The sequence below is a fragment of the Trematomus bernacchii genome, unplaced genomic scaffold (assembly GCF_902827165.1).
Source record: "Trematomus bernacchii unplaced genomic scaffold, fTreBer1.1, whole genome shotgun sequence".
NCBI lineage: Eukaryota > Metazoa > Chordata > Actinopteri > Perciformes > Nototheniidae > Trematomus > Trematomus bernacchii.
Window position 1 is genome coordinate 1,028,506 of NW_022987828.1, and position 22,467 is coordinate 1,050,972.

The window sequence follows — 22,467 nt, forward strand, 5'->3', positions numbered from 1 at the left end:
TATTCTGCTTTCTTGCATTCATTTCGATGGGCCACTTACCAGCATGAGCCTAAGGCTGCAGCCACACGAGGACGATAACGGTCGTATCCGCTACAGTTCTCTATCATATAGACGGTTCGGCCACACGAGGCCGACAGGGAAAAGCAGATAACGATAACGATAATGATAACGATTACGGGTCCCAAGGTGGGTAGATCTGCGGACGAAACGCTCTGGGGGGCCAAACGGTTCCGTGTCTACGCGTCTAATTTCCCGATAACGATGACGCAATAGCCCCAGTGTTTCGAGCCAGGTCCCGGAATCTCGCAGGACAGTGCACCCAGCAGGAGCTTCCAGCTAGATTTGATCGATATGGACATAAACGCGAGTGAAGTCTAATCGGACAGGAGAGGAGACACGCAGCTCTTCATGATCACCTGCAGCTCCGCCCGCTGTGATGCAGCAGTGAGCGGAACAAAACACACACTTCAAGTTAGATCATCACCCTTAGCTATTTTAATTACCTCTCAAACTACCTAAACTAGTTATAAATATGTTTATTTTTACTGTCGGGTCACTCATTACTGGATCAGCGAGCTGTATGAGACCACGGATACTGACGGGCTGTCAGGAGAGGGGGAGGAAAAGAGATCTCCGTCCTCCGTGTTTTAGTCTTATATTATTATATAGAGTCATTATTCATTTGTTTTAAAGCTCAATAAATAACAAAGAAGACACTTGACCGGCACTTTTATAATTTTGTCCGGAAGATTTAAACTTTAACGGACATGTTGACGGGCGAAACCCCACCTCTGCTGCTAAATCCAGCGCGGAGAATAAACAGAAGGGCAACCATGGCAACCATGCATGCGCGGGAAGTCGTCTTCGCTGCTTTTGGTGTATTTTGTGGCGGAAGTACTGCGCCACTTACAGGCCCGGCATATGTACTACAGCGTCTCCAGTGGGTCGAGCGGTCTCGTGTGAATGGACACGTTTCTGGTGCCTATTGCGTGTGACCGGAAGACTTTTTTGAACACGATTTCCGTTCGTTTCCGTTATCGTCCTCGTGTGGCTGTAGCCTAAATCAGAACCTTTAAACAGTTATTTAATGCATATAGCTGTAAGAAACATCACTTGATATTATATTGCCAGTGGCCAAATTGTACTGACTAAGAAAGTGTAATGAAGGAAATATTCAATTTTATTATTTGGAAGATATTGATTGTTATTAGGTGAGGGTTTCAGATCAGGGGAAGTGCTTTTGGATTTTTATCGCATATCATATATTGGCCCAACATTATTAGAACCAGAACGAGCTGGGTAATAGCGATAATTACCAGAGCGTTTGTATAACTTCTGTCTGATCACTTATAGTTTGTCAGTGGTTCTGCACAGCTTTCTCAAATAAATTCCGTGCAGAAGTTACAAATTCATTAATCACAAAAACTCTCACACCCAATATTTAATTTCAGTCCAGCAGCCTCTCAGTGAGGCATACTAACATGAATACTGGTGAATTAGAAGAAAGGAAACTAATAATTTGTTTCATCTTTTAATAGTTCTGCAAGCACATCACATTGTTAATGCAGCTTTTTTTCTGGTCTTTAAACTTTGTTAATTATACTGTAGGTTTACTTTGTATTAGATACACATTTGAATGTCACTCTTTATCGGACAAGGAAATATAAAATGCAGCAATAGCAGCATTTACAATGATGAGTTTAAGGTGATTAAATTGCTGCCACTTTAAGGGCAACATCCACTAAACGCATGAAATAAAAACATTTGTTTTACCATTAATGGGGGGAGAATTTGTTATTGTTGGAACATTGTGGAAAAAAACATGTATTTAGCCTATAGGGAGGTGTGATCAGTAGTGATTTTAGCGATCTAGATATACTGTATAATGAGAGCAGTAGGTCAGAGGTCACATACATCACACCCTGTGGAGTAGGGATGTACTAACATCAGAACCGCACCCCCCCCCAGCATCTCTACTATCAAACAACAACAACTGCAACATTGGAGGCAAAGTATCTGTGATGGTATCTCTTGTACACAGCAAATCCCAGATCTGCCCTCTGATTGGAGGAGGGAGAGGAAATCCTCATCTTGAGTCCCACAATCATTAGCATAAATCACAGCTGCAATTAAAACCTCGTTTATCTTAATTACTGAACTAATGAGACGAGTCCCGCAGGAGCGAGCCGTGCTCTCCGAGGACACTCGGCGCGAGGAGCGGGAAGGCGAGGGGGGGGGGGGCGTTGTGCGGAGTCACACTTAAGTCTGCAAACAAGCATGCCCTCACTAATCTGACTGCAGCACAGCTCATGAGCCTGGATAGACAGAGACACATGCGAAAGTACGAGCACACACAGGGAACCACACAGGCATTTGGAAATTATCTGACAACCTTACACTCCCACCTTTATCTAGTGGCGCCGCATCACCCTTCAACTTCCATTATCTATCAAACTTATAATGATTGTATCAAGCCTACAGTCTCCATCTCCATAAGGGCTCGGTGCGGTGCTATAACTCTTGATTTTGCAACGACTGGGAATACATCGCAACACCTAATTAATGTCTTTTTAATGCTCTTCTCCTCTAGAGCTTAACTCAGCCCTTCAACTTTGCAGCAAACAGCAAACAACACACACACACACACACACACAACAATAAAACATGTGGCAGCAGATGGTAAGTAAGACTGAGTAGGTGTGCGCACTGAATAGGAGCAAAGTGTTTATGGTGAACTCCATGAAAAAGTGGGCTGGGCTGTGCACTGTAGCATGGACTCTCACAAATAATACATGACGGCACACATGCTCACACATGCTCACGCACACACGCTCACACATGCTCACACATGCTCACACACGCACACACACACACACACGCGCACACACACACACACACACACACACACACACACACACACACACACACACACACACACACACACACACACACACACCACACACACACACACACACACACACACACACACACACACACACACACACACACACACACACACACACACACACACACACACACACACACACACACACACACACACACACACACACACACACACACACACACACACACACACACACACACACACACACACATTGTCAATTCCTTCGTTCAGCCGTGAGGTCAGGCAGTGACTCGGCAGATGGCATTACAATGAATATCTTCATCACCCAAAATTCCCATGGTGCAGCAGGGCTGATCAAGCAGTGCCAGCCCTTATCAGCCAGCTGGCACCACTGGAGGCAGCGATGTCCTTCCATCCTGGCGCTGTGGGCTCGACAGGGGGCACGCAGAGTTTAAAGGATACAGTCTACATGCTGTAATCCTCCCAGTGGTGTTTATTTCCACCACAGATCAATGTTTCAGACCTGAAGGATCTCAGAGGGATTGCTAGTCCTTCAGGAGCGAGGCGTTGATCGTGATGAAAATAAAACACCCTGCAGGGTTATTAAAGCAATATTACATCAGTGCATGGACCGCCGAGTCAAATATGTTGCGTTTCATTTTAATAGGAATATGGAGTTTACTAAGAGGGGTAACCAAAAACCTAAAAAAAAGGACTGCATCTTACAGAAACCTGTTCAAACAGCCACATCCGGAAAATGTTTTGACAGGAACAAACAGAAGACATATGGATCAAATATTTAAATAACAGGTGTGAAGAGGTTCTCTTTCTGCATCACTAAGATATATGATAAAGACACATTCAGGTGCTTTAATGTCACAAATATCCATAATTCAATAATTTCCCATCATTAAAGTTATTTGATGGACAAGTTACAATAGAAAATGATATTATACATTATAAACCCAAAAAGAAAGAGATAGAGATTTATACAGTAGATGTTACCGCAAGAGTTATGTAGAGAATTGCCATTTTACTGAGCGCTGTTAACCTAGTTATGCTTAATCCATTCCAATCTCCCTGTGAGTTAGATAACCTGGTTATGTGTAAACATGACAACAGCATTAATCTGAGACGTGACTTAATGTAGTTATAAAATCAACACTGGAGAGAACGAAACCACAGCGTTTGCCACAACACACATTTCTCTGTTGTAGCTTCTTTCCGTACAAGCTTTCCTCATCTAGTGTGGCCACATTTATCCATTCATGTATTTTTTTTACACAAGCTCCACAAACAGTGGTGAGCGCAGCGATGTGTACTGAAAGTTACATTTTGAGTGGTAGAAGTTAATGAGGAATGCTGTCCAGGTCACAATGAAGTGTTATTGGGCAACACCCTCAGCATCACTCTTACGCTGTGGTAGCACTACAGCACAGAAATACAAATGGGCATAAAAACTTAACTTCTGCCAACACGTATTGCTTTTTCCACTTACTCCTAGTACCAAAAACATAATTAAAGTTAATGTTAAAACTGCGAAAAGGATTTGGAATCATCTTCCTGTGACAACATAGATAATGCTAAATATTAAAGAAACTCGATAGGGAGAATCCTAGATAAAGATCAACAGCCAAATCTAACTTAAAGCTCCTTGCCCTGAAGGGGAATCTGCCCACTAAAATGTTAATGGGAATCTGTTCATGAGTTGTGGAGATATCCTCCTGGCAGAGAGACAGACACAATAACTGGCAGGCACAAAACACATCCTTGGCAGAGGTAAGAAAACTCTTGAGGAGTATTAAAGCAGGATCACAGTTATAACCTTGTCAGCACTGTGCACACTGTAGCTTCCTCTCATCTCCTTTAGTTTAAAACTCTCAGGTATAGTAACACCTACACCAAATAAGGGTCTCATTAGCATGACATTTGATCTCAGTGCCTTTAATGCCGACAGCTTGCGTGAGGTTTCTAGTAAAACAAATCGAACAACACACAACAAGTAGACAGGAACGGAAAAAACATGTGATCACAGTCTTCTGCCGAAGGTTACATTTGTCACTCTGACAAACCATAATCCTGTTTTGATGGCAGGAGCCAACTTGTGAATGATAACACTAAATGAAGGCTGACGCGCGCACGACTGCACCAAACAGTGATTAATAACTGCTTACGGGAAACCTATTCTCCAATTCTGAGGCTGCTCTCTGCAGGTATTGACTAATGTGCTTGATGAGACTTGTCTATTATTGCCTGTGGGATTATGATAAGAGGTGATCGATTCCCCCTCTGTGTGCTGTGGGTGTCAGATTGATTATGTGACTCAGACCTGCGATGATGGTGTAGCCGATGCCCCTCGGTCGCCCAAGATCCTGGTCAATGGCTGTTATCTTACGCACGACGTGGCCCTGCAGAGACACACACACACACAAAAACATACTGTAAAAACTGCAAGTACTCTCACAGTTGTATTTTTTACCGGCAGTGGAATCACTTTCATCTGACCTGTTATCGATGACAAGAAACCTAGTATCACAGTAAACAGCTATCGGCAAATTAAACGATCAGATTCCTATTATTTGTTTTTGCTCTTTGATACATGCAGAAAATAATGATAGTGGCATTTTTCATATTGTAAAAAATATGTGGATTTTTTGGCCATTCAGTTTGCAGTTAATCATTGAAAACTGCAACTGGAGCATGAGATAGGAGACACAATATTTTACTGTGAAAATATTTATCATGAGTGAGCACTTTTCTCCCACACAAGACAATGGTTTCTGATGTAAGTGTAGTTTATTTCCAATGCCCCACTGCACTTCAGCCTGAAAAGGAACGTTAACAATGATTATGAAGGGTTTTGTTTGCTTTCATTGACCCTTTCTTGGTCTCTTAAACTCTCTGGCTTCGCCAAAGGGTCCTTACCTTGACACAACCACAGTATGACAGTTAAGGAATAGAAAAGGAAACACAGAGGGTTGTTTGAAAAGTCTTTGATCCGCTGAGGTTTCTTAGCCTTCGTGCCTCAATCAGACATGGTGGTGATACTTAAAAACCCCTGTGCTGCAGTGAGAGATGGAGAGACCCTCCCTACTTCCCAATAGCTTTCCTCCTCTTCTCCCCCCCACCCTCCTTTGCTCCATCACATCCCCCTCTTAGCTCTCTCACTCACACTCAGGCAAGCTGCCTCCCATCGATTCTGCAAATTGTGTCTACGGCATGTTTATGCTCCATTTCTGCCAAAGCATCTCCTGTCATTGACCAATTACAGGAGAATCAATTACAAGCCTTTTAGAGGGACTGATTCACACCAATCACAAGCTGAGAAGGAAAAACACACACACACACACACACACACACACACACACACACACACACACACACACACACACACACACACACACACACACACACACACACACACACACACACACACACACACACACACACACACACACACACACACACACACACACACACACACACACACACACACACACACACACGATTTAGGGACATACTAAGAGAGAAATAAGGGACAGCAAATGAGGAGAAGAAGTGATGCTGAAGTAATGAGAGCAATATTCTCGAGCTGTCCACACAAGTGGAATATGTTCAATCAACCATCAAATGTGCAATCCCCCCTCCTGCAAACACACACTCCTTATACATACATATATTTTCACTCTTACACACATACATTCTCCTTTTACATACATACATTTTCACTCTCACACACGTATATATTTACACTCACACATTCATACATTTTGCTCTCATATTATCATATTTCAATGCACACATTCATATATTGTCACTCACATATTTATACATTTTTCACTCACACATATATATTTTAACGCTCATATTTATACATTTTGCTCTCATGCACATTCATTCAATGTTTACATTTAATATTATAAATAATATATGCACTATAAGAATGCATGTATGTGTGAGAGAAAGTATAGTGGAAACGGAAGGAGTATGGTTGAAACGGAAGGCAGGTCATTATCGCGCTGTGATTGGCTCAGAAGGTCGAGCGGGGCGGGCTCATGTTCAGAACCTCGGATTCAAATCAACATGATGGAGGGAGATGTATCCGTGTATCTTCGGACCATTTGTTTTTCCACACACACACACACACACACACACACACACACACACACACACACACACACACACACACACACACACACACACACACACACACACACACACACACACACACACACACACACACACACACACACACACACACACACACACACACACACACACACACACACACACACACACACACACCTCCCCAAAGTTGAGCCAACCATCGTCTCCCCCTCTTCATCCTTTCATGTCTAGCTATACAGTGCATACCCCAACGCATTCTCCTTTTCGTTCTTTCTACTCATTGATTTGACAGCCAAATTGTGTTTTCCTAGAAGGAGCTTAAACGTCAGTCCAAGCAGCATGGATTCACAGCTCTAACAGCTGAAAACCCTGCCCTGTGATTTCATCTGAAAAAATAGGAAAAGAAAAAAATCTTCTACTCCTTTGTCAAAGTGTTCCAGGGATGACGGGTTGATTGGCTGGACAAAAAGAGAAAGACAGACACGGAGAGACAAACAGGAACTGAGAGGCAGGAAAGGGGGTTTGTATGTGTGTGTGTGTGAGAGAGAGAGTGTGTGCACTCACACCTTTGAGAAATGACCTATGACAGGGATGCAAGTTTGATATCCCTTTACGTGTACATGTCACGGGCCTTGAGAACAGTTGACACTCGCTCCGTCATGTACGCCCTCGGCTTATCACCGCCAAACACTGCCTAATGGAAATGACACATGCCCATTAGAATAGCACATGAGTGCATTGAAAGAGTGTGTGTGTGTGTGTGTGTGTGTGTGTGTGTGTGTGTGTGTGTGTGTGTGTGTGTGTGTGTGTGTGTGTGTGTGTGTGTGTGTGTGTGTGTGTGTGCGTGTGTTTGTGTGTAAAAGCGGCAGCGTTGGCCTGTAATGGTGCGTCTTCCCCGTTAATCTGTTGTAGGGTCAGAGGGGCTCTGTAACAGATTTTGGTTGCACTCCTACCATGATCAAGTACTTACATTTTTCAGTAATAGGATTAAACAGTGCCCCCTACTGTTAGAGGCAAGAGCTACAAGACTCCCGGGCAGTCTTACTGAGGCTTAGCGCTGCTCAACTGCTGTGACAAATCTGGAATCCACTCACCAATGTCAACTTTGTGTTTCCGACGTAACACTGCTCCTTTTAACTTTCTCTTCTTTAGTACGCCATCTAACTTTTTCCTAATTTCATTCCCCCAAACATCTCCCTCACATTCTACCCCCACTTACAGATCCCCCTCCTCTTCCTCCTGTTGTGACCTTCCTGGTGACAGTTGATGAATCAGAGAATCGGGGAGACACCGGGCGTCGACACAGTCACGCCCCGTTAATATGCATGCAAATGTAGCACTTGACATTTCTACTACAGTGCGTGCAGGCCGGGGACGAGGGGTATTCGGTGGGGAAGGGGTGGTGCTGAGGGTAGGGGGCTAGTCAGGGGGGAGACTTTAGTGAGAGGCAAAATAAAACTGATAGAGACAGAGAGAACAGAAATAAGGACGGACAGCATTATGCCCCTGTGTGTAATTCCCTCTCTACGAGTGGAAACATCAATAGCCGGACCATTAGCCACCTGGGAACAGAGTTTAGAGGGCTGAGTCAGGGGACTGAACATAATGGTTTACAGGGAAAACAGACACTCAGTGTATCAGATAGACATTACAAACCTACTTGCAATAAAGACACAGGTAGGGTCACGGCAAGACTCCCCTGCTTAGTACGTCCTCCAATGCAAAGACTTCATACTTCACACACATGCAGCAGTATGAGCATGAGGCAGCATGGGGAGATAAATCCTATAGCCCCCAGTGACCTTTGCTGGAGGCCTCACATCCCTGAAGCAGAACTGTAAATCTCCCGCAGTAATTACAGACTCCAACACCCGCCGTGCTGGATGTAGGGGCAGAGTTTGGGTGTGTGTGAGGTGAGACATCCAGCCCCGATAATAACTCAGGCCTCGATTTTTAACCACGTTTCTCTTGCACCCGCTCCAAACACCTCCTGAATAATCAAAGAGGAGTATGAACATGGGACAGGAGGAGCTTGGGATGAGCAATGAGGTCAAAAATAAGTGGAATATGTTGGCAATAGAGAAGGATGGGAGAGGAAGAAACGGAGATATTCACATAAAAGCTGCATGGATAGAATAAAAGCTGTGGATGTGTGGAGTTAGTTGGGATTGTAATACTGACCAGAGGCACGTGTTCCTCGATGTTGGTGCTGTAGGGCAGGTTAGTGAAAATGGGGTCCATGTCCTGGACATCAGTGATGGTGATGGCTAAGTTGGCCAGCCGGGACAGGGGTCTCGCTTTGTCTTGATCCTGAGAAAACAGAAGAGTATTCAGTATGCGTCTAAAGTGGACAGGGATTGTCTTGTATGTGTACAGTATGCTCACCGTGGCGTTGACAGTGAGCTGGTAGGCTGAGGTGGTCTCGTAGTCCAGGGGCTTGGTGACGGTGACGGTGCCCCGTGCCCCGTCGATGGAGAAGAAGGGAGAAGGGGGCTGAAAGGAGAAGAGAACGCTGCCTCCTGTGCCCTGGTCTGGATCTGTGGCGTTCACCATGAACACTGATCTGCCCACATGTGTGTTCTGAAACACACATTCAACACACAGTATTAGTATACTGACAAACAGCATGATGGACAATATTGAAATACATGCCTGGATTTACACTCTAATAGAATATCTTTATTGCCAACATGTTCAGGGTGTCAAATGATGACCTTTGTGTGGTTTACACAAATGCCTTACTACATAGCCATCCATCAGGACTTAATTAAGTCATCATTTAAGGATCACAATGTCTCAGTTTTCACAGTAATGTTCAAATCCTTACCCTGCAGCAATGTGCTTGAATCAAGTCCGCAAATAGAAAGGCCATCTTTCTGGATAAATAAAAGCAGTGATTTACTTTGCTGTTCCAACCACTTGTAATGTGTTATGGCCATTGGCAATTCAATGCTCCAAATGGCAAATTGTAGAGAGAAAAAAGATATAACACAGTTGAATCAAACTGCCTCTGAAGTTCTATACTTCTCACTCAAAGGAATAGTTTCCCACAAAATGAAAATGCAGTCAATCGCTCACACCTACACATTAAGTGAGGTTTGTAGGACTACAGTCTCGAGCTGGGCGATCTGCAGCCGCAGCATCAGAGCTACAAAAACCCTTTGACCATGCTGCAAGATCTTTTGGAGAATAAAAAGGAAATCTGCAGCTCTGAAAAGTCTGTCACATTAAGATTTCTGTTCAAAGGGTTCAAAGAAGGCTGAGGTGAGGCCATGGTGTTATATTGATGTGTGTGGGTCCAACAAACCTAACTGGAACCTTGAATGCCACTCTATGGGTGTCAAAAAAATAATGACAACATTTTCATTTTGAACTGAACTTTTCTCATTGCCTTTCGTGCATGGAGACGGTTTCAGATGTGACCATAGCCAGCAGGCAGCAGAGTTTAATTTGGCCACACAGGATATGGCATCTCAGTTAGACATAACGTCTGTTGCATTGTGACTGCCTCTGATAAAACAGATTTTACTCTCACAATAGTGCACCTTCGATGGTGTGGGATATTCAACTGTCAAAAAGATATTTCTCCAACCTTGTTGTCTGAAAATATAAGCGTTGCCTCTCTGTTTACCTCCCAAAATTGCTTTGGATGTCTAAAAGCAAGAGAAAAAAGTCAAGAAATGTCATGCCATGTCAGAGTACGGTCTGTATTGGTCATAGTCAGTGTGGAAACCCGGTGGAGAAATCAGGAGGCCATATAAAGAAACAGTCCCCAGGTAGAGAAGCTTGTCGGTAAGTTTGAGGAACATTCTTATTAATTGGAATTTTATCTCAAAGCAGTCACACGCACACAATTAATAAGAAATAGAAATGCCTACAGATAGAAGAAAAAAACAGGTTGTACTGGAGCACGAGAGGTATTCTAGCTATATAACTGGAAAGAAACACTCGCACGAGGCTCCTGTTCTCCCAATCTCACCCCATTAGCACATGCAGTACATGGTGTCATATGTTGGAGCAGGGATTGATATTCAGGGTAATTTATGGAACCAATTTTCCAGGTAAGATGCCGGTAGAGGCTGTGCTATGAATTAAAAAGTAATATTGCGTCCCAGTAATTTACCGGGAAGTGTGTGAGAAAGAGACTCTTACACACTCACCTGCGCCCACACACAGTTCAGAGTGTGTTACCTTGTTTACTGGGGGGGAGGGGGGGGAAGAGCGTGACCACATAGGGAGGTCATGGTGCTGAATGGAGCTGGGCCCTGAGCCAAAGAAGTGACACACAGAAAGAGAGCAGTTGACCCCACAGTCTGTCTGCACAGGTGTCAGGAGGGTGCGTTTGCATGTGTATGTGTGCATGCAAACTTTTACTATTGAGTATAAATCTGTGTTTGTTTGAATTTTTGGTTCAGTATGTCCATTTGCTGACAGTGCCTGCGGACGTAAGTTCCAAGGGATTTGTTTCTTGTGTAGCAAAATGTGTGTGTTTAGACCTTTTAACCCACTGCACTCTGAAGGGCAGGGGTTCATCACCTCAATTTAACAGCAAATTAAGGCCAACTGCCTCTGTCTGCATGACTTTATATTACAGCTGCTGCACATTCACTGCCTTGGTTGCCCTGCCTCTGCTATTGTTCTCGCTCGATTTCCCTCCCCTAACATCCTCCCATTGGTCTCTACACATGCATGAGCAGTGCTGGAAACTGGTCTGTCTAACCAGATTAAGCAAGATGGCCACATGGGAATTGAGGGACAGAAAGAGGAGAGAGATCAAGTGGTGTAGCTGCAGGGGAAGTCGAGGAGAGCAACAGATGCCAAAGAGAGAAACAGATACCAAAGGGCTCCATTTCTCAACATGGTGCCAGAACACCAGTTGTGGCACAGGTCAATTCTGAGAATACACTATTTTTGGATTAAAATAATCAAATTTGCTATAGAATTGATGCTTTTAGAGATGTTTTTTTGCCAATACTGGTACTGGAAAAGAAACTTTCTGCAGGATATGCAAAGATGTATACATCTCACCTTGTCTTTCTTTACATGCTTGGTTTTCCTGTTTCAGGTGTGTCTGACTACTGTGTCAGTGTGTAGTGGTTGGCAAATTCACTTGAACGTGTTTCCACTGCACTATTTCTTAATGCTCTTAAAGTCTTTCATTTTTGTAAAGCACTTTGAATTGCCTTGTGTTGAAATGTGCTAAATAAAATTACTGGCTACTAGTTGCATGGATTTCACAGTAATTTACTGTAAATATCTCACAGTAATTTACTGTAAATATTTCACAGTAATTTACTGTAGATATTTTACAGTAAATTAGAATAAAAGTACAACTAAATACTGTGACTTTACAGTTGCCATGCCCATGGAATTACTGTGATATAGCAGTACAGAGCTGTGGTATTATGGTACCTTGCTGTACATAAGTTACAGTAATTACCTGTATTTTCACACTTTTACTGTAGAAGTAATGCAACACATTAGCCAGTAATTTACTGTAAATATAAAAATGTAAATAATACGATAATATATTGTAAATTTGACTAGTTAACTGGGATTTTACCATAACTACACAATTCAATCAGCTCAATCAACAAAGAAAAACAAAGAAAATGCCCATTTTAACTTTGTATTACTCCATTGAAGTGCAAAGTACATTTCACAGTGTCTTGGACATGTTGTTACGGCCCCAACCTCTACTCCGCGGTAGTGGCTCGTGCTGAGACCCGCAACATGAAAGAATACACGCAATAACCGGTACTTGGTAACGAGCATTTATTGATAATCAGCCGTTTGCTCACACAAGCGAAACGGGAAACAAAAAGAGATCTGGAGGACTCGCCAAAAGGAACAAACAGAAGGAGGGAACCCGAGCCAGCCACACCACGGACCGTAGGACCCAGAGCTTCCCCCCCTAACCAGAAATCAATTATAAACCCTATGGGAAACAAAATAAAGCCGCGAAAACTGGACTACCAGGTCCTCCAGGCTAAACATAAACACATCTGCAAAAATATGGCCTACAGCTCAAAATGGCAAAGAGGTATTCTAAGGAGAGTGTCTCCCGGCGTTAGGATAGGCAAGACATCCTTCTCCTCCAGCTTCTCTTTATATATACACACAGCTGAGTGGAATTTGGAACACCTGGGCAGAGGCGGAGCCAGGGGCAGACCAGGTGCACCCCATGCGCAGTAGGGAGACAGAAAAGAAAACAAGAAGGGCAGCACGTAACACATGTCTACACAGACATCCACTCAAAGTCAACCATTTTTCTGAAGAATGTGCTGACATGGGGGTTTAAATTGCCATGCCTCTTTTTGGCTTTCGAGCCCGTCTCAGGATTAATGCCCAGGAAGCACCTGAAAACAATAAGCCAAGACAACAATTTCAATTTTACATAGATTTATACGTCGCATCGTTTATTTTAAGGCACATGCAGCGGTGCCCCTTTCAATTTAAGTAAAACCTGCACCAAAGAAAGAAATTAGTATTTAAAGCCAAGCAAGAGCGATAAAAGCAATCTTAATTTGTTGTGTTATCACAGAGGATGGTCTGAATACAGTATTTTACTGTGAAATAATACAGTAACATGTTGTGAAATCCTGGTAATCATTTATCCTGTACATTCACAGTAATTAACTGTGCCTGTATTGATTTCACTGTGAATTTCAAAATTACAGTATTATATTGTGAACATTACAGGTGAAGACTGTAAAGTGGTAAAAGAACACTCTGCCCCTCCATGTGAGGTCGGCCCAGACCCTAGGGGTTTTTAAATCTGCACTAATAACACTTCTTCTCTCTGGCCTTCTAGTTAGAGCGGAGTACGACTCCTGACTTTTCCTTGTGTTTCATTTTTATTTTTTATATATATCTGTTGTAATTTATTGTCTTTTATTGTGATTGTAGTAATGTGTTTTTATTACATGTACAGCACTTTGGCTCGACCAAAAATCGCTTTTAAATGTGCTTTATAAATAAAACTTGATTTGATTTGAAACAGTAATTTATTGTAAAATATTACAGCTAAATATTGTGAAATCATGGTAATATTTTACAGTGCAGGAATAACAAAAAGTGCAGCTAAAGCAAACCTTACCGGTAGTTGCATAGCTAAGGAACAAAGTTACTAATCCACAATAATAACTGCATTTGGTTTAAACATCTAAGCTGCATTCCTCTGATATTTGTATTGAGCTTGTTAAGTTGTCTGCTCACGAGAGAACTGAAAACACCTGTAAAAGCTACCCCAAAGCCTGCAGCTTGACACTGGTGCACAGCTACACATTATATGGAGAAAAAATACACAAGATCTTACTCTGAATAAATTAAATCTATTAAATATTCCTGTTTGGGCTTGTTTGTGTAAGTACACACTTGTATACCTGTACGTGTCTGGCATGGGTGTCTGCTTTATCAACTTTGCTTTGATGTCATGGAGGCAGTTAGATAGTTTAGCATTAGGTTTGTGTCTGTGTGTGTGTAGGATGTGATCTGGAAGTGTGTGGAGAAAGTGTGTGATATGACATATCTTTTCCCTCCCCTAAAGCATGCCGGGTTCTATCTCGCTACACAGCAGCCTGGGAAACAATGACTCATTAACACCTCCCACTGTCGAATGCCACAAGGTTAAGTAAAAAAATGGTTACACACTGGAATAAGTAAACACACACTCACACACACACACACCAGTTTTGATCTACCGGATTTGACAGTGCTGAGGTGTTCAAAGCAGTTTGTGCAACAACAGTTCAAAGCTTTGCTCAGATGACCAAGTCTGTGTCAGTGTGCCAGTTGTGGTACTTCAGAGATGTGTGTGTGTGTGTGTGTGCGTGCGTGCGTGCGTGCGTGCATGTGTGCGTGAGTGAGTGCGTGTGTAGATCATATTTCTGCTTCTATTAGACTCTGGATGCTCTGATGTCTGCAGAATCACAACATAACCATTACCCGTTCACCTTATTTATGTTTATCTTGTTTTCCCTTTATTCCCCTGAAAGGCTTTGAAGGTCAAAATGCTCTGTTTGGATAAGCGGTGCATTTCAATACTAAGAGAAAAGCAATAAAGCAACCTATTTAAACAGTGAGGTCATGAAGTACTTACGGAGAATTTCTATTCATTTCAGCAATCCACCACTACAGAGAGCACACTGCAGGCCTTCTGGTAATGAGAGAGCAATAACTATCAAACATAGTCATAGACAGTCTTCTGGTTGGCCTTTTGTACTTTCCATTGGATCTCAATAGCCTCGCCATGAGGCCATTGATTGGACCAGTGTGATGCAGATTACAAGTCAATGTGGGTGACTGGGCGCAAAATGCAAGGCGATGAATCCCCATTTTTTATTATCCTATAAGACTGTCCAATTACTTCTCCATAAATGACTTACACAATAAACAATATCCAGCAGGGCTTGGCTAGACCAGGGGCCGCTAAACTGGATAACACTGCATGCTAGTTGAGAAGCACTGAATGTGTCACTTCCTCTTTTTTTTCACACGTGCAGACGCCAATTATTTAGCCATGGCTCATTTTCCTATATATACACACTTTGATTGGGCTTTGTAGCTTTTGAATAAATGGCGGCTATTTCCTATGGGAAGCAGAATATTAAGTGGTGAGACCGTTGGAGAGGTATGAAGAGTTCCCCGCTGTGTCTTATCTGAAGTGCTCTGCAGGAATCGCCCTCTTCTCCCTCTGAGAGCTACTACTTACAGTATAGAAGGAGAAGAAGCAGTGATATGCACTGTAGAGTACATAGAGAAAGCTATAGAGACAGAGATTTAAAGCGAGAGCAAACTGTGTTTACTGGAGTCTAATCAGCCCCCTTGTTGTGTTATGGAACCTTATTCATTCAAATTCTGCCATTACTTACACTTACACTCAATAATGATGCAATATACTGTACGTTACTGATTTGCAATCAATGAAAAAAGCTGACTTACTGAAGTGTTTTCAAACTCAGTATATTGGCAAATACTTACAGGCACATACAATTATAATCAATGTCCTATGAATCAAAATACATTGTAAGAAGTCCTTGAAGTCCAAGGAACTCTCAATATATTTAAATTGTGTAAATGCACAGGTCCATGGAGAACTTTAGGAATGGCTACATCCCATTAGCACTGTGGGCCTCATTGGGTAAAGGAAACATCTGAAAACACAATCATTATTCCGAAAGCTGGCCCTTTAATGACAGTCGGTAAATAGGCAATAAGGGCATTGTTCAGGAGTGTCCCTTTGCAGTCACTTGGCAAGACAGAAGTCACTGTAGCTGTAACAGCCCCATAGAAGGTTACAGAATGAAAGGAAATATTCTCTGGTATAATGAGACAAAATATGTAACTTGTTTGCCTGAATGCCAAGTTCCACATCAAGCCCCCTTAATTCTGGTGCTTTACTACTTGCTTGGGGGATGGATTCTTCTTAGGGGCGGAGTTTGATCCTAAAAGACTTACTCCAGAATGCAGTCAACCAAAATGCCGTTTTAGTATATGGAGTCACAGAGTGAAGACAACACTAGATATTTAAATGCTCTTTGGTGGCCCCTAGAGTGAACCCAAATGAAAACAGTAGGAGACAACAAAAGCCCACTGAGCACTCCAATGTCCTAATTGATCGATCTTGATGGATTTGCAAGGGAGAATTGCATTATAAATAGGTATACCTACAGTAGGAAGACTAATGCAGAAGAGGAAATTGCTGCCAATGATGGTTCTACAAAGCAATAAATGGTCTGATATTCTGTATTGTATTTACTGTATACGTGATGTATTAGTTTCAACTAACTTAGGAATTACAAGAGTGTCAACAAATTATGATAAAAAAAAACACAGACCAGAAGACTGAGAAAAAGGAAGACAGTGAGTGAAGGCAGCAAGAGCATGGATAAGAGCGTATGAAAGTGAAGGCATGCCACTAACAGCCATGCGACATGTATAATAAAGGCAGTCCCTATTCACTTAACTGTGCCTCTGCTGTATAATATGGTGGTGTTTGCACTGCTGTCTCTACAGCCTGGATTGAAGGAAGCCGCAGAGTGTTGTTCTCATGTACGCCAGATTCCTGGTTCAATATGACATCTGGGCCCTGGAGAGCCAAAGGCTGGCAAGACCTCAACACTACATGGCCCATGTTTTCTCTGGGACCTGGAGGGATGACAGGCCGAAGTCCTCTGAGGGCTGAAGCTTTACGGTAATGGATTCCAGTGGTTAAACCTCAACTCCCTCCTCTAGGGAGTCCTTGAGGGAGTATTCACAATTGTGTTAGTTGATACTCTGTCCAACAACAACCGTTCAATTCATTTATACATCACTTTAGTGGTGGGAAACTGAAGCCAGATTCACTCATACGCCTGTGTGAAGGTAAATTATGCTCTTCAGGTCCACAAGCTAAAAGCCCCAAATAAGTGCATGATTTGTTCAAAACATTATGCAAATGACCAAAACACAATGCTTGCAATGGAGTAATTAAGTTGTGGGTGAAAGCAAAGTGAGAGGAGACAGCTAAATATAGAAAAAGAAAATGTTATCACTAAATCATATTTTTCTTAAAAACAAGAGTCATTATCAGCCAGAATGTGAAACATCAGGGGTTTATGAGGAAAAATGATAAACATCTTAGCAGGTAGCATGTAGCTTTTACTCATTAAAATCGTCCAAAAGTAACACCTTTTACTTTGCACTTCCCCTTCTCTCTAAGGACATGTAGATTGGTCTCCATCAGCTATAAAGTTAATGCATAATGCTTGCTTTTTTTTGCATGGAGGATAAATACAGCTGTTAGTATTCTCCTAGTCATCTGCTAAGTGCATATTGGATACATCCATTTCCATTTTTGACAATCATATTCATTCATTCAAACTCAAGTTCATTCTTCACCCAAAAACATTACCCAAAAATGAGTAATATTTCACATGCCAGCATCCCTCTCCATGCTCAAGTACTTCATTTGTTTGGGATTTGCTTATCTATGAAATGTATTACAACAAAGATGCTATTGATTTTGTGCTCAGGAAAATGTCACATATTCGATTTTTCTTACCAGTCAGTCCAAAGATTGTTGATAAAAAAGCTTGCTTTCTGATAAATACTTTAATGTTTTATTGATTGTGGCGGTGACAGAATGAGTTTATTTACCAATGAATGAAACAAGAGACATGGAACCTTAATGAACCATACTTGTACCTGAATGTAAAACTTGTCTTTAGTTGTTTCAATGTTCAAGCTTGAGTGTGCGTGTTTATTAACTTTAGGAGTGCCTTATGAGTGTATTCAAGTAGCCCACCTCAATAACAAACTCCCACCACCGCTTACCGTAATGTTCTCCTTGCAGTTATTGTAGTAGCCTAGCTGAAAAACACACATTTCTACCAGTGATATAAAATGACATTGTCCAAGGGAAGTACAAGCCCACTGAACAATTGTCTTCTAATCACAGGTTGTCATCACTAGTTTTTGGTATAACAAATATTCACTTACAATGTAATAATTGACAAACAGTTGTTTAGATGATGTCTCACCACATAACTAGATCTGAAAGAAGTGTATCAATCAACTAACTAATTAACTGACAAGTGATTAACTAATCCTGTCTAAAATACTATCCTTAGACCCTGCTACCAGAAGACTTAAACATCCTGGAAAATTCTGCTGCATCTTTCAGTTAATTTATTGAAAATAAAGTGGGAAAAACTCATTCTTTGGAATGCCATTTCTGCTCTGTTAAGTCAACTTGACTTTTTGTTCTGCCTGTTAAAGGCCATGGCCAACCGACTTTTGAGCACAATGCTCTGCTCTTATTTTGTCAGAAATGTTAAAAGACATGGTGATTTTGCAGGGGCAGCGCCCAGGCTTCGGCCCCCTGCTGCTCACAGCTCCAGAGGCCCAGCTGCTCGCTACAATAGAGCCATGATTACACCTACACTGCTCGCAGGGTTCTCAGTTCCTCCCCGGCTGTCTGCTCTCCGCTTCCAACCCAGCAGGCATGTAATTGTACCAGCGTCACTCACCCTTTCACTGCCTGCCTCTCATAACCTATGGCCCTCTGTCACTGCCTCCCACATGTAGCGCCTTCTCACACTGCGGCTGGCTTTATTCTGACCTAAAATATGTGAGGGAATGTATTGCCAATCAGATGAAAGGGAAGCTATATAATTAAGTGAGAGCTAATTAAAGTAAAATATATAGACTAGAAATACTTTATACATGTGTTACCAGCTACTTGAACCTGGTGATTTAGATCTAACGGGTAAAACAAACTTTGACTACAGCTTCACTTTTGGCCAGTGGCAAATTGAATGGTAATGGTAGACTGTGAGTGCCAAAACACTCCATGTTGTCTAGATACAATAAACAGCAAGCAACACAAATTGGGCAAAGAAATAGCATTCCACTTTGCCTTATGAAATGTATGGTCTGCTTAGTTTTATGTGGTGCCTTGTTGTGTGTTATTGCTTACATGTCCCTTTAAAAGCTAAGATACATTTTGACCAGACTTCATTATTATGATATACATATTGTGGTGTTAAAACTATATAAATGGACTAAACTGCTTATCTTAAAGTGGTTGTTTCCTTAAGAAGTCATTTGTTAAATAATTTAGACTACATTTAAGTATTTTAAGTAAGTATAGTTTTCCTTTTAGAGCAACAATCCTTACTGTTGCACAAGTTACTAAACATTGAGCACAAAACTGAATATGTCAATATACAGTTTATATGTTTGTGATAGTGATTTCTTAACAAATCACTATCACAAACATCACACAATTAACCAAGTATATAGTTTATAGGTGCGGTCAGGGCGACAGTAATGATTTCACACTGCAGCTTTGATAGAGATGCTGAAGCAGGTGATTCACGAGAACCCTTAAATTAATCATAGAGGTGACACACAAAGCCATATATCACATTTGAAATTAGCTTATCAATAATTCACTCGTATTGAAACAAGACTAAGTGTCCTTCATCTGCAAGTTCTCCAACAGTAAGTGGGGGAAAATTATACAAAAATGATTTATACTCTGCTGAAAAAAAGCTAGAGTGCGGTTCAGCTTCCTTTAAACCTCCAAATAAACATGCATCTAGTATCGAAATGATGTCTGTGAACTGTGTTAACAATATGATAAAGCACATTATCCCACATATTGCTCGCAGTACAATGGCTTTGGGACATGCCAGAGATGCTGATGCCAAACAGACCTCCCCTGCAGAACTGTGTGTACCATGCCAAGCTTACCAACATCTCTAAACAGCTTAAACACTTGAGTAAATGTGCTGTATTTAGAGAAACCAGGCTTGTGGTTTAACATTGAGTATTTTCTGGACCAGACATTTCTCTGGTAAAATGAGCCCTCAGGCCAAAGGGGTGTAGTAAACATTTCAAATCATGAAGCAATAACATCCACACACCAATAAGACTGCCTTTCTGGTGGAAAAACTGTCTGTCATTATAATTCCACTCATGGCAACCATTTCTTTAAAGCCCATGCTGTCCCGGTGGTCCAGAGCTGCAGTCCTCTTGCATGTACCTGGGATATCGCGCTGGACACTGTGCTTGGGGTTGAGGTGGAGGTATGACACCCATCTCATAAAGCCCTTCAATCTTTGAAGCCCCAGTGGTAAAGCCTAGGTGGCTGATGCCATCATTGCAGCCTGAGTGTTGAATTGTATCTTGACCTCAGTTTGAGGTAAGAGACAGTCTGCCTGAGTGACAACAAGCAATCTGCTGATAGCTGTGCCTATCAGTAGTTTAACTCCAATGGAATGATGCAGCCTTGGAAGAGAGATTGCTATGAAGCTTTATTTTGAAACTGAGGGATAGCAGCTGTGCAAGCTCTCACTGTGTTTTGTACAAGAATTTGGAAAGATAAGACTGTCTATGGTCAAAACTCCAGCAACACTATTGTACATTGTGAGCAGCGCTTGTCTAGTTCAAATGGAATAGAAACTTGAACAAAATACAATTCTGGGTAAAGAAAGCGCTGCAAATGGAGGTCAATTAATAAACCTTTTAGACAGACAGAAATAGAAGAAACACCTTGCTATTGCACGCCATTATGTAAATCACGTGGAGATCCCTGGATTTTGTTCAGTCCCTGATTGTAAAATTGTGCGCATTCTCAAACAACCTTATCAAGTCTACAGCCGAAATGAATGCAATTTTAAAAAGAACAGAGAGAGTGTTCTGAGGGAAATGGGGTGTTGATAATGTTGCAACTCTTGCAATGAAAGGCACTGCTACTTGTAAACTGTCTCGTCCCCACATGAAGACTAGTCTCACTTAATGCAAAACTAAAAAGGTGTGTCAGAGCAATCGGCATTAATTAGACAAAGAAATAATGTTTGCAAAAGGTTTGAAGAGGCTTTATCCTTGTTATTTTCTAATCTACAGTAGAGCACATTTCTGTTCAATGAGATGTGGTCATATGATATTTCTTGACTTCACCAGCTGATAAGGATTTTTATTGCTGTGATTTTTCAGTTTCAGGCTTGTGAGTGCCTCTCTGTGTCTGTGTTTGTGACAGCCTTGGGGAATCCAGAGGTGTTGCAGTGGGGGCATCAGTCACAAAAAGCCAGCCAGTTCTCTACACTTCCATTTTGCTTTTCTTTTTTCCCCTCCCATCTAATAATGTCTGTAGTGATGGTGGAAAGGCAGTGAGATTGAAAAAGGCTGATCTCTAATGGAGTGAAGTGCCCAGCCTTTAAAGAGACTAATAGCCACTACAAATGAGAGTAAGTAAGAGCAGGTTGGAACCATCCGTATTTCCAATCTGATGTCCGTGTGTTTCATTCAGCTTTTTTATTGGATTATGATTGGTCTTGTCAGAAAATCAATTTCTCCACTGACTGGATTGGCAATATTGTTTATGCCACACTCAGATGCCATTAATTTCTCTTTCCCTTTTCTAACAGCAGTTAGACTGTTCCTGGAAATTCACTTGACCTCCTGTACCCAATGACTTTCTGTTAAACTGGTCATGAAAACATAATTCAATACATAATATGGAGTAAGTCTTTGTGTACAGTACAGAAACTGATGGCGAAAATATCTTAAATTATAAACTCCTTTCATTCCAGCTTTCTCGTGCACTGCTGTCCACTCTGGGGCCAGGCTGAGCGATGGGCCATTTTCTGGAGAAGCACTCAGACGAACAAAATGATTCCACACCAACAGACAGGGAGAGGGGCCACTTTTCCAAGGCAAGGACAGCCTATCAATTGGTGTGTGTTTGTGTGTGCGCTTGTGTGTGTATTCATTATGTCATGTGTTCCTGTTCTCAGATTTAGCACTTTTTGTTAAGAGTGGCCATTTTGTGTGGTTCTCGCACTAAACTCATTTAGTATTACTTAAGTTACAATTAGGATTTAGGACAGGGTGAGCGTAGTAGTGAGGGTTAAAGTGGGGAGTTGGTAGATGGGGAACCAATGTAACCAAGCGATAAGGAAGTGTGTTTGTGTGTATTGACAGGG

The 22,467-nt window shown here is 41.9% G+C and overlaps 1 protein-coding gene across 1 annotated transcript in view; it reads right to left on the reverse strand.

Annotated features, from left to right (window-relative positions):
• cdh23 (cadherin-related 23) overlaps nt 1-22,467 on the reverse strand; it is a 185,371-nt gene that overhangs the window by 91,689 nt on the left and 71,215 nt on the right. The window contains 3 exon segments of the mRNA XM_034152488.1: nt 5,196-5,274; nt 9,176-9,304; nt 9,380-9,574. Of these exon segments, the coding sequence (XP_034008379.1) occupies nt 5,196-5,274; nt 9,176-9,304; nt 9,380-9,574 (403 nt within the window).